Source organism: Girardinichthys multiradiatus, chromosome 3 (genome assembly GCF_021462225.1).
Source record: "Girardinichthys multiradiatus isolate DD_20200921_A chromosome 3, DD_fGirMul_XY1, whole genome shotgun sequence".
Classification (NCBI taxonomy): domain Eukaryota; kingdom Metazoa; phylum Chordata; class Actinopteri; order Cyprinodontiformes; family Goodeidae; genus Girardinichthys; species Girardinichthys multiradiatus.
The window spans coordinates 33,091,003-33,103,664 of NC_061796.1; the positions used below are offsets into that span (position 1 = coordinate 33,091,003).

At 36.5% G+C, this 12,662-nt stretch overlaps 1 protein-coding gene across 2 annotated transcripts; it reads right to left on the minus strand.

Annotated features, from left to right (window-relative positions):
- Positions 1 to 6,220: 6,220 nt before the first annotated feature.
- Positions 6,221 to 11,624, minus strand: LOC124865340 (C-X-C chemokine receptor type 3-like). 2 transcript variants are annotated; one of them, XM_047360345.1, is made up of 3 exons: positions 11,591 to 11,624; positions 8,531 to 8,938; positions 6,221 to 8,460 (listed from the first exon to the last, which is right to left on the minus strand). In XM_047360345.1, the coding sequence occupies exons 2-3, from the start codon at positions 8,930 to 8,932 to the stop codon at positions 7,732 to 7,734; spliced, it is 1,131 nt and encodes a 376-aa protein (XP_047216301.1). In that variant the 5' UTR covers positions 8,933 to 8,938; positions 11,591 to 11,624; the 3' UTR covers positions 6,221 to 7,731. The 2 variants fall into 2 exon arrangements, with proteins under 2 accessions (XP_047216301.1, XP_047216300.1); XM_047360344.1 differs by lacking the exon at positions 11,591 to 11,624 and adding an exon at positions 10,633 to 10,763.
- Between the last annotated feature and the right edge of the window lie 1,038 nt (positions 11,625 to 12,662).

A 12,662-nucleotide genomic window follows, 5' to 3' on the forward strand; every position in this document is an offset into this window, starting at 1 on the left:
AATGCACATCTGTAAGGAAGAGGGAAAGTGTTTGCCTTGTTTATTGAGTTCTTAAGTGGTAGTTCAACAAGGTGTAGGAGATCAGGTCCCACAACCAGCATTTAGCTAAGAAATTCCTAGTCTTCTGCTAAAATTTCAGTATTTAAATCACTTTTTGTGCATTTTATTAGTGTTTTAGTGGTTGATTCACTCTGATGACAAAATAAGCCAAAACTGTGTGGGACTACTGGCAGAGAAACCATAGGAGGCAGTGCTGAGCTGGCCAGCAGCAGCAGTCAAACCAGTAGAAGAAGTGGTACTTGCAAATCAATGGTCACTATCACCAAGTCAGATTTCACTGTCATTCTACCTCTAACTCAGCACAGTGGGGAGTTGAAAAATCCTTTAATTATGAACCTGTTGAACCTTTACAGCGTGCAACAATGTTGGGGAGACTTGCTTAGTAGGATTGCACCTACCTTGTATATTTATCGAAAAGCTGTTTTTATTTTTCCTGTACATCTCAGCATGTTTTGGAAAGGTTAACATCCATCCGTAAAGCCAAGGGAAGTTCCCATATCCACAGAACTGTACTTTATAGGTTGTATTGGGGAACCTGATGTAATTCTTTCTCAGTTCACACATTGCTATGCAGACTTTGCACTCTAATCTGCGCACAGTTGATTCACTTACAACAGACACATCTGTTGGAAGATTCAACAAAACCTTAAGGTGTTAACTACTTGTAAAACTGAGGTTTTAGGGTTTGCGTCAGTCACATGAAAGTACTGTCTGAAGCAGACTAATGATTTCAGCTGCATTGTCTTTGTTTGTATGGAAATGGTCAATGCTGCCAAATATATTCAGCTGGTTACTCCTGTCCTTTAACAACTGTTTCTCCAATCTGGGTGATATTGGTCTTTCAGAGTTAATTATATGGTCAAGATAATTCATTTTCACTTCACATATGGTGGCAAATATCTGAAAGAAAACCTGTTTCTGGCAAGGTTTAATTTAAATCCTCATTTGAACTTGGATTACCTCCAGGATTGCTTAAAGAAATCAAGTTATCTGCCTTCAGACTGTGGAAAGTCTGACAATACTGTAATCCTGGCCTGAAAAGACATTTCAATAAATGCTGGTTTAAAACAGAATTAAGTCTAGAACTTGGTTTTAGGATCTTTTTTTGGAAAACCGCCTCCAAGAACCTTTAATCTGGGCTTCAGTCATTTGGTATTTTAATTAGGTTTTAGCTCCATTTCGTTCAGGTTTTTACAACTTTTTTATTTTTGGTGGTTTCACTGTTTTTTTCCACACATTTATTATAATAAACGTTTTTAACCATTATCCCTATTTACATTTTCCTTAGATGCCTGCTTCACCAGAGCTTTCACACCCTCCAGACCACATATTCTCAGATGGATTGTAAACGTTTTTTGTTTTTTTTGTCAGGCTTTAACACATTTAATGGAAATCATGAGGTGCAAGCTCCAGGACTGAGCGAAAAATTCCTGAAATATGTCGTTTCAAAACTAAATTTGGTCCATTCATTATCTTTCATTATAGTTGGACCTTTTATTTAATGTCACATTATCAAACCGCAAAAGCAAATCAGATTTTAACATGTTAGTGTGTCTTACTATGACCTTACCATAAACTAAGGTCTAAGAAAAAACGGTAGTTTAGTAAAGTGACTGAATTAAACTTCAGTACCCATTAAATACCATATGAGACCAATCCTTTCAGGGTTAACAGTGACAGTATGAGGTAAGGACAATGGACACTTCACTAGTCCATCCTAAGACAAGGAATAGTAACACATAAATATAGTGAATTTTAAAAATACTAAGTCATTCACCATAAATGTTTTCAAACAGGATATCCAGAAAAAAAAAACACAGTTGCACAAGAACAATAAACTAACTCCGCACAGAAAACTAACAATAGATAAAAATCTCAGACTTCCCTCTTATAAGGGGGCACTGCAAGCGACAATATTATCACAATGATTAATTTATTCTGTTTTAGCAATATTTTGGTGTAGATTAAATCCACAGTAGGATTAAAACAGTTATTATAAATTAACATGTGAGCTTTATGAAACCTTTTCCGTAAATTAGCTTACCAAACTGTAATCTTCAGATGTTGTAGATCACAAAACGTTGCAAAAGAGATGGCATCAACAACCAACCTTGTTTGCTTCTAACAGCATTTATTGATCCCACAAGAGAACCAAAATCAAGGAAGGCTCAATCTGGGAATCACCTCACAGAACCTTTTAGTTCCACTTTATTCTGTTTCACTTTTCTTTGTCTTATGCATGCTAAATATAACATTTCATATTTTATTTACATTACCAGGACAGAGGTAGATAAATGGAGAATGATTCAGTCTGAACAATGAGGCCAGACAAGTCTTAAAATTATGTGGTGCCATGACTTAAAAAGAGATTTGCAACTTTCTAACTTGCAACTAGAATGCACTGAACTCAGATGTGACTTCATTCCCATTTTTTACCTCCACCTTTCAGGACAAATTGAATGTGGAATTACTTTTTGAGATACTTTAATGTAACCCTACCTCAAACGGAAGCAACAACAATTAGTAAAGTAAATGTTTAAGCACTATTTGTGCCTCCTGGTTGAGAGGGTGGGGCATAATCAAATTGTTTCACTAAAGGGAAATTTTGTTACAAGAAAAGTTGAAGATGTTTCCAGATAGTTATTAACTGCAGTGTAATGCATATATATCGGTAAGCTCTACTGATTCTGCTGAATTTCCTCAATAAAAATGTATTGTTTGCTGAAAGCTTACAATGTAAGAGCAAGTAATTTCTTGCCAAAATGTGATGTGTTAAATTTTTATTTGCAAGGATTCGAAGCAGAACTCTCTGACATGTTTGAAAAGCAAACGTTGACTGAGGGCTGCACAATGGCACAGCTGTTAACATTGTTGGACCAAAACCAATCCATGCTGGGGCCTTTTTGTGTGAAATTGTCACATTTGCATGTTTGGGTTTTCACGTTATACAGTATGCTCACATGTTGGGTAAATTGAACGCTCTTTAATTGTCAGATGTGTCTTCCCTGGGTGTTGTATCTATTGCATTGAGATTTGAAGTATTTTATCTAAAATGCATGCTAAGTAATATTCTATTTGCATTGTTGTTGGCCACTCAAGATCATCTGTATGTATGTTAAAATAACTGTTAGGATAAATATCCTTGTTTGACAAAGAAATAATCCAATTCATGAGTCTCTGGAGAGGGAAACTTTTAACTGCTTCAAAAATGAGATTTTTAAACATTAAGTTTTTATATGTTGCTCAGATTGTCTGTTGCACTGCCTCCTCTTCTGACCTGAGGTAAAAGTGGGTTTCATTTTCATGGAAATGGATTCAGATGGAACTTCTTGTCATCATTTTTTACATTTTTACGGAAATTTGTGGTTGAGGGTGTGCTTGTCTTTTTTCTACTTTGTTTCAGTTTCCTGCTAAAAAGTTTAATGACTTCTACAGAAACTGCAACATATCGGCCTCCTTTCTTTTTCTTTTTGCTTATTTTTGTCTTCCATGGAGACCTTTTATAAATGTGTGGAAACTTTAAGAACTTCCCACACATGCTTATGTTAGTTTGTTCATTGTCTTCAGTATTAAAAACCTACAAAACTACACCACATTCCACCAAGAGCATTTATGTTTTAAAACATTTTTCTGTCAAGTATGCAGTTTTGAGCAGAATTCTGCAAATGACACAATTCAGAAAACAAAAAAGACAAAAAAGATAACTGTAAATCTTTTTATTGAAAAAAAATAGATGAATAACAAAGTGGTATTATTCTCCCATAACTCTAATGGCACATTGTCAACTATCTGCATTCCCTTTAAAGTTAAAACACAAAAACACAGTATTAGGGGTTATATGTAACATGAAAGTTCTTCTAACTGAAAATAATAGTTGTTAAATATTTATTACTGCTTTGAACTTCTTCACACAGCAACAGTACCTATTTGCAGTCATATACTGACTCAAATAGTGCTTTTCTGTTCTGGATGTTGCTCTCTCTCTTGAGGTCTGACTGCTAGTGAACTGGAAATCCTGGATCTTGGCAAACAGCTGAACAGAAACAATGTGGGACAGGATAAAACCTGATCCAAATGGCTGCATATACAATAAACTGTTCTCAGGAAATTATTTCCATCACATTCGCTCTGCAGCTGAATGAAAAACTCACCTCTTGAAAACATTTTCCTTTCTGTATTTATTACTCAACAAAGCTAGTTAGCTTATTTTGATATTAAACAATTCATTTAGTTCAGACTAAACAATAAGAAACACTATAATAGTAACACACTGCTGCTTATTGTAATCTGTAAATGATTCACAGGAGCAGTCTGTTTCAAAGTCTGCATTACTTTCTCTTTGAAAAATTGCTACCATCAAGCAAAAATGTGTCATAAATGTGATTTTTCTGTATTTTGTCTGCAAACTCAAAATAAAACAGAAGGAATTTATTTGTTTAAGTGAAACTATCTGTGGTGAAAACCTTCTGGTTAAGAGATTAAAGTACAGCAGTATATCAGTGAGTGCAATTTTATTTCTACTTGAGGCAATTTGCTATCAGCATTTGATCTAATTTTGTTTCTTGCATCATTTGTAATAGGGACTGCAATCAGTGGAGAAAGATTGTTTTCTTCCAAAGAGATTTTAGGAGCAGATCTGTCTTTTCTTCAGTTCTCAGAATTAGACAGAAATTCAAACTTGCACACATTTAACACCTGCAATACCTTTGTGAATTTTCCTCCTCGATATCTGATCTATTTTCATGTTTCCTGTACTGTAACTTTAAGTCAAATGGCCTTACGATGATCAGCAGAAACTAAAAGGCATGTAGCATATTGTCCTATAGTTGTAGCACAAAATAAAGACAGTTTAAAATGGTTGATGAGGTTGTACATGTAGTAATTTGCATATGTCCAATGGCAAGTCCTAGTAGCATTTCTCACCATTAACATGTAAGACAGAATTTGAAAAAAGTTTTGGAATCCCTGATTTAGTTTATGCACACAAAGACTGATTTGAAGGACTAAGAGGTTAGAGTCTATCTGTCTCCATCCTGTTTGGCCTGGATTGTTCTCAGGCCTTGTGCAGCAACAATACTTATAATAGAGGTCAAACTTTTGGAAACAGAATAGAGACACCCTTCCAGTTTTCTTTATATTCAACATCAGATGAAAAACAAAGTTCCCAATGATTGGGTTTGTGTGATAAGAGGTCACGCAGATATACATTTATAACCTTATCTGCTCAAGGGATAAACTTCACCCGCAAACACTGGAAACACAATGGATACCGAATCAGGCATAATGTGCTGGATGTCTCTAAATTATTACCTTTTTTACTTACCATACATCTTCTGAGGAGGGTGCTATAGGCAACCTAAATTATTTTGAGTCAATATCACTATCCATTTATGCATTTTGAACTGTATTTTAGGAAAAAACACAGTAATGATAAAAAGAAATTCTCATGAATGTTCCATATAAAAACAATGCAATAAAAAACATGTGCAAAATACCATTTAAACATATAAAACTATACTAAATTTCCCCTAGATAATAAAAATGCAAAAGACACATCCTTTATCAATTATAAAATAGCCAACCAAATAAAGGAAAATGTTCTTTCTCTGCCATTTAGCAGGTGTAAATATGATAAATGGGAAATAGTGACTACTGAACAAATCATTCATCTTTTAGCTTTGGATACATTATTTTATCAGAGAAAGTTTCCCAACAGCAAACACCTTTCACAAAATATATACAAAAATTTCAGCTTTTTGTTAACATGTGTGCTTTACCCCTGTCTGGATGTTTTTTATGTATAGATCCTGTCCAAGTCACATACGCTCATCAGGGACACGCATACAGCATCATAATAGTTGAGGACTTTTCAAAGACACATTTTAAGCGTTCATTTTGCAGGATGGAATGAGAATAAAGCAGTGATGGTTTTCAAAAACTAGAATTAAATGCAAATATTTGAATTTGTGAATTATATCTAATTCACAAACAGTCTAAATTATATTCATTGGTTAATTCACATGCTTTTACGTCCAATATTATTCATGTCTGTGGCAGATCGAGGTTCAGAATCGTTTTCATTCATCCAAGGTGATCTGTTTCTGATAGAAAATGAGTTTTTCTATCTCACCCTAACAAAACCATGTCAAAGGAGTAACTGTTTAAAAAAATATATGTTTTTATTTACATATTATATTTACAGATTATTTAATGAAAGTATGTCATGGAAAATTTGATTCATACCTTCTCAGTAATTAATTAAAAATATGTATATTTTGTCATAATTGTTTCCACTGGTATTTTGAAAATTTGGTGATGAAGACTTCTGTGCAATGACCCTAATCTTTCGCTAACTTCACAGAGATTCAATGAGACTGACTGGGTCACTCCAAAACTTTAATATTACTGCCAGTTAGAAGAAACATTTGTACAAAATTAAACATTACTTTTAAACTAAATCTGCCACGGTTGTGAAAACTGTGGGCTTTCCTGTACATACATCCCCACCACTATTTAGATAAATTTTACTTAGCAAGTTTAAGAGAAATTACACTCTTTTTGTAGCACTCCAGAACCCCCTGCCATAGTTTTGGCTGGATAATTGACTATTTCTCCAGGCAGAAATGGAAAACTCACAAAAAGTAGTTGGTTTCTTAGCACAGGCTCAACTTTTAAGCATAGTCTATACAGTTTCAACAAGTTTGAGTTCATTAACATTCCAGGAGCTAGATGTTAGCCTGATTTATCCATTCCAGACCCAGTTTTATTGTGTGACTGGGAACCATTACCCTGTTGCAACACCAAGTAGTGTTCAGTTTTAACCATTTAGCTGTTGGTTTGAGGTGAAGCAGGAGATAGTAGTGCCTCTTCTTCATTATTCCATCAACCTCATGCACCTTTACCACAGCCAGTGTAACATTCCCTCAGCATGATGCTCCCACCACCTTGTTTGACAGCTGCAACATTGTTCTTAAAGTTTGGAAGCCTTGCTTTGAGTCTTCAAACACTCTTGTTTCCAAATAACTCAATTTTTATCTCATCAGACCAAAACATATTTCTCCGAAAGGAATTTGGCTTGTTCATGTGTGATGCTGCAAATTATATATTATAAAAGGGTCACCTCTCTGCTCATGTTGATGTTAATCTCAATTCACTGGGGATAGTAAGATCTTTCATTTGATAATAGGCTTGTGAGTTGTTAGTTCCTTAGTTTCTAAGTTGTTCTTGAACATCTTAACCACTTTCCCTTTTGCTGCTGGACTAGTTTGGGTCAGATGGTTCAAATATGGATAATCTGGTGTTATAACAGAACAATGATCCAAAGCACAAACTGGTTTTGGAATGGATAAAGGAAGCAAATGTTAAGCTGCTGAAGTCGCTCTGATGACATATCAATATCCTAAATTGCATGCTGAAAAGTTGGGCCTGAGCTAGGAAACCAACCTCTTCTGCCAAAAAGAGTGCTTGAATATCCATCCAGCATTATACTAAGGCCTCGTTGACATCTATAAAAAGTCTGTGGTTTCTCTACAATCTTTACTGTTTTGATTAGAAAAAAATCCCAACAAATTAAAATCTGTGCATCTAGTCCTAGCTTTTAGAAATCAAGGTGTTTGCTAAAGTAATTTTTATGTCTCTGATGAGCACATTTGAACTTCTCACTGTTGACTTTCAGATTGCAACGGAGTTGGAGGTGTCAGCTGACTCAGACCAGATCGAGCCTCTCCAGGCATAAGATTCAGATTTGACGCTTGTTTTTAGCTTGCAACCCATGGACCTCAGGATGTTTAGCAGATGATGTTGGAACTTCACACCCACAAAGGCGTACAGGATGGGACTGAGGCTGCAGTGAAGGTATCCCAAACTCTCTGTCACTAACCGAGCTTTGTGCAGAGATGTTATTGTTACACATGCTGTTCTGCCACTGCTGTTTTGATGAATTGTGTCCACAATAAGTGTGACATTAAGTGGAGTCCAGCAGAGAAAGAAAACTGCCACTACAGCTATTATGACTTTGAAAGCTCTCTGCTTTTGGAGGCGTACACATCCCAGCTGCCACATGATGGAGGAGTAGCAGAAGATCAAAACAAATGAAGGTAGCAGGAAGCCCATACTGTGGTACAGCCATCGCGCTGCCATTCTTAAGAAATAAAAATATTCTGGGCTAAGTTTAAAGTAGTTATGAACACACTCTGTTCTGCTTCGTCGGACATCTTCCACAGCTTCTAAAAAGTACCAGTCAGGGATGGAGAGGATCAGGGAGAAGAACCACACCACCAAGCAGCTGGCTTGAACCACCCAGGGCTTCCTGCGAGTGTACATCTTGGTAGAATGGACGATGAAGAGGTAGCGGTCCACGCTGATGCAGGCTAAGAGGAAAATCCCACAATACAAGCTGATCTGAAAGTAAAACAAAAGCAGTTAATATTTAATCTCTTCAAGCTAATATCTCTCACTGTACAATTTATACCGTAAAAATGGCTCCGGTGATCTTGCAGAGAGGGGTTCCAAATGACCATCCAACCATACTAGCAGACTGTGTAACCCAGAGTGGCAGCGTCATCAGCAGCAGGACATCCGCCAAAGCCAGGTGAAGGATGAAGGTATCTGTTACATTCCAGGTCTTCCTGGTCCTTATTAGCACTGCTATCAACAATCCATTTCCCAGGTTTCCAACAATAAACACCACTGAGTACAGAACTGGGATGAACATTGCTTCAAAATCCATACCCATAGTCAGGTCACAAACATCACCTTCCTCGTAACTGTTGTCTTCATAAAAAGAATAGTTGTCATAGTTCTCAGATAAATCATCTACAAGCTCCTTCCACCATGGATGTTCATCTGATGACTTCACAGCAACTTCCATCATGCATATCTGTAAGAAAGCAATATTTTTTTAACCTATTTGTATTTTATTTATTGAGGTCTGAAGTGAGAATCCAGACACATGATGTATAAGGACTCCAAGTGGTCGTCCTACCATTGGTTTATCTGATAAATTCAGACCAAGTTCTGTTGTTGTTACAAGCTGAAGTTAGCATATGATCTAAAGCTTCTGAAAGAGCTGTTTCATTTACTTAATGGCAGGATTGGAGGTTGTGAATCAGAGGCTTTTCCACCTAAAACAGCTGTGAACTGATCTAAGAACATATAAGTTTCCATTATATTTCATTATTTTACATACCATTGAAATAATTCTACCACTGGAAATACTGTATCCCTGTTTTAAATAATTTAAGATAAATAATTAAAGATAAAGCACTCCATATGAAGCTTTTTACTGAACTGTTTTCAGAAATATATTTCAAAAAATTATCTGTTTGTCACGTTCTTAGTATTAACCGAATAGGATAACAAACCTTTGAATGAAACAGTAAATGACATAATTTTTGGCCCCCATTAAATTATTGGATGGTCGCTAAATTACTGGTGAAGAACAGAGCTGCTCCAAATGTTGCTTGGTAGGAACACCTCCCTCTTTGTCAGATTCTTTGTGCTTATTGGGGGACTGAGGACATTTTTGCCACATCTGTCTATTTTTATAAACCATCTTAGAACCTTCTATTATTTTGCTAAAAGTTGTGAATAAAATAGATTTTGATGGTAAACGTTTACACAAGGAAGAAACACTGCAACTATTGATATTTAATCAATTGTTGCACATAACGTAGTAAAGATCTAATAGCCTGTTTGCATAATTGAAACCTTAATTCATACAGCTGTTATTGGTGGGGTTGAGGGGCATAATCCCACCTAGGGCACCAAAATAGCTATGATAATCTACTAAATTAACAACTCAGATGCCCTACCCAGTTAACCCATGAATGAAAGGTTCAGTGTACTATGGTGGAAAGAAAATTTGGGAAGAAATATAGAAGTGAAAATAGCCTGCACATCAAAAAGGAAGTATGTGTGGCCACTGTTTGCAGAGACATGCGGATCTTCAGAGAAAATAATCATTTTATGTGGCATTTGTGTAATAACAAAATCCAACAAACATGTATTCCATCAAGCAAATTGGCCCTATTATTTTATTGCTGCAGTTTTTTTTATTTATCATGATTTAGTGCCACATAAACAACAGAACATGCTAGATTTTAACATCTCTTACAATAAAGCCTAAAATAAAAAGGTTAGATAGTGGCCACAGACAAACAACAGAAGCATGCAGTCAGCATAGTACTACTACTTCACTTAACATGCATGTTTTTGAACTACAAGAAGAATCCAGAGTAACCACAGAGCAACTACAAAGACACAAGGACAACAGGAAAACTTCACTCAGAAAGACCAGAACAGGAAAGGTTTGAACCTGAAACCTTCTTGCTATATGGTACCACTGTAAAACTACCATAAAAAATCTATGTAGGGTTTTTTTAGTAATATGTTGATAAAGATTATATTTACAGTACTATCAGAGCTATGCAAATACAGTACCTAAATAAGAAAAAAGACATGTCTTGATTTTTTAAGCAATAATGACAGAATTTTATAAATGAATTTCAGTTTTCAATATAAAAAAATCACTTGTAAGCATTTAAAAGAAGCACTTGGCGTAAAATATCTTACCAAACAGTTGTTGTTGGGTCTTGTAGACCAAATAAAAACACAGCACACAGCACACTGCACTGAAATTATTCTGGGTTGCTTACAGCAGAATTTAAGGAGGAACCAGAAGCCCGGGGAGTTCTAAGAGGGAACCCCCCTCTTTCATTTCTGGAAATGATGTGGTGCCAGATGTAAAAGAAGAAATAATTGCTCGGTTTGCTCGGATTGCTGACCAAACCACAAAAGCACAGTGCCATTGTTCTGCTATAACCAGAAATGAGAACAAGAAAGGTAGCCATTCAAAAACATAAAGTTTTACTTCTAATTATGTGTATATTTTCTGTTGCTTATTTTACCTCATCAAAGCTGATTTGAGCACAAAATTAAACCTCTCAAAATGAATGCTTAGACACAGTGCCAAATTAATAAAGATAACCCTAATAGAGATAAACCATCAACACTCGTTGCTCAACATTCATTATGACATCTGAGAAAACTAAAGTGACTTCATTAATAAAAGAGAGGGAGAAAAGAGGCTCCAACAAGAGAGATGGAAAGATTCATAGGGCCTGATCTTCAAAGATCCCAATTAGGGGCGCTAAACTGCTTGTGCAATAAGTGGGCGTGTTTTGCACATGCAGTGGATAACAGGTGCAAAAGAGGTGCAGACCACATCCATAAATGATGAAATTGCGTGTGCTACAGCTGGCTGCTACTGCCCCCTAGCAAAGCAGGAGGAAAAGCGAACACAGCTGTGGCCCTTCAGGCATGCAGGTGTTATGAAAATCTATTATCAATAGAGTGAGATACTGCTTCAATAAATTGATTTATCCCAAGACTAGTCTTCAGAGTGTTTATGTCAAAGGCTCACATCGTTTGAAAGGCACAAAACACAGTTCAGTGAATGCGCACTGAAGGCAATCTTCAGTGCTCCTTTATACTTTACAAAGCTAGATATGAAACAAGCACGTGTCCTTACCTGTTACCAGTTGAAGCTAACAAAGAAGCTGATAGCTTGGCCCCAGAATCAAACACACACCTTTAAAAATAAAATGGAAAATGTTTAGATCATTTCAATCTAAATCACTTCTATATTATTCTGCCCAAACACTTAACCTCATGAACTGTGGTGAGGAACGATGTCCAGGGTGGCAAAGTTTGAAGAAACGTCCACAGTCTTTAAACGGTTAGCTACAGCTGACCTCCTTAGCTGTGGAGAGTGGCGGCTGTTCTGTCGGCCAGCCACACAGCACGTTACCGTAACCACGGTGATGCGGCTCCTGTTGTCCTTCTCTCAGGCAGGGAAAACCACTTCACTCGGCTTGTAGAGACAGCTTCTCTACTGGGGACTTCTCTGGAACACCGTTTGCTTCTGCAGGCCTCAGAGAGAAAGTCAAGCCAGGCGAGTACCTTAATTCCCTTTCATGAATGAATCTACTGGATACACAGAGTGATTCATTTGTACTTATCTGAGTGTATATGATCGATGATTGTATGACACCCTTGGAACCAGTTTGAAGAGTTTGTCTTTTTGCCAGCAAAGAGACATTAGAGTGCTTGTCTCTCCGGTCAGCCTCGCAGCAGAGTCCTAGGTGCAAGAGATCAGACTAGTGGAAAGGGGGATGCTTTTATACAGCCTGTGGCATCATGGGAAGTCCAGAAAAGTTTGTACCGGACAAAGTTTTAATGTTGTTTCCATGGCTGTGGGTCCCAACACCTTCCTGTACAAATCTCAGAACAGATTCAGCAAGGTTATAAAGACGTCTTAGAGATAATGAAAAATCTTTTCAAATCGGTTGAAAGACGGTATGTAAGTTATGTCAGTGTATTAAAAAAAGCTACTACTAGTAAAATGACAAGTTACTCTTGTCTTGAAACTGTGTACTGATTAGTATTTAAAATATAACAGATCCTGACAATAAAACAAAGTTGTTTGTGGGTATTTTGACAGTAATCATTTGCTAAGCTTGACAGTGAATCATAAAAAATATATATTATGGAACTTGGGAGTGATGCACTTGAGTTTAAATGTTTTCACTCGGATATAAAAC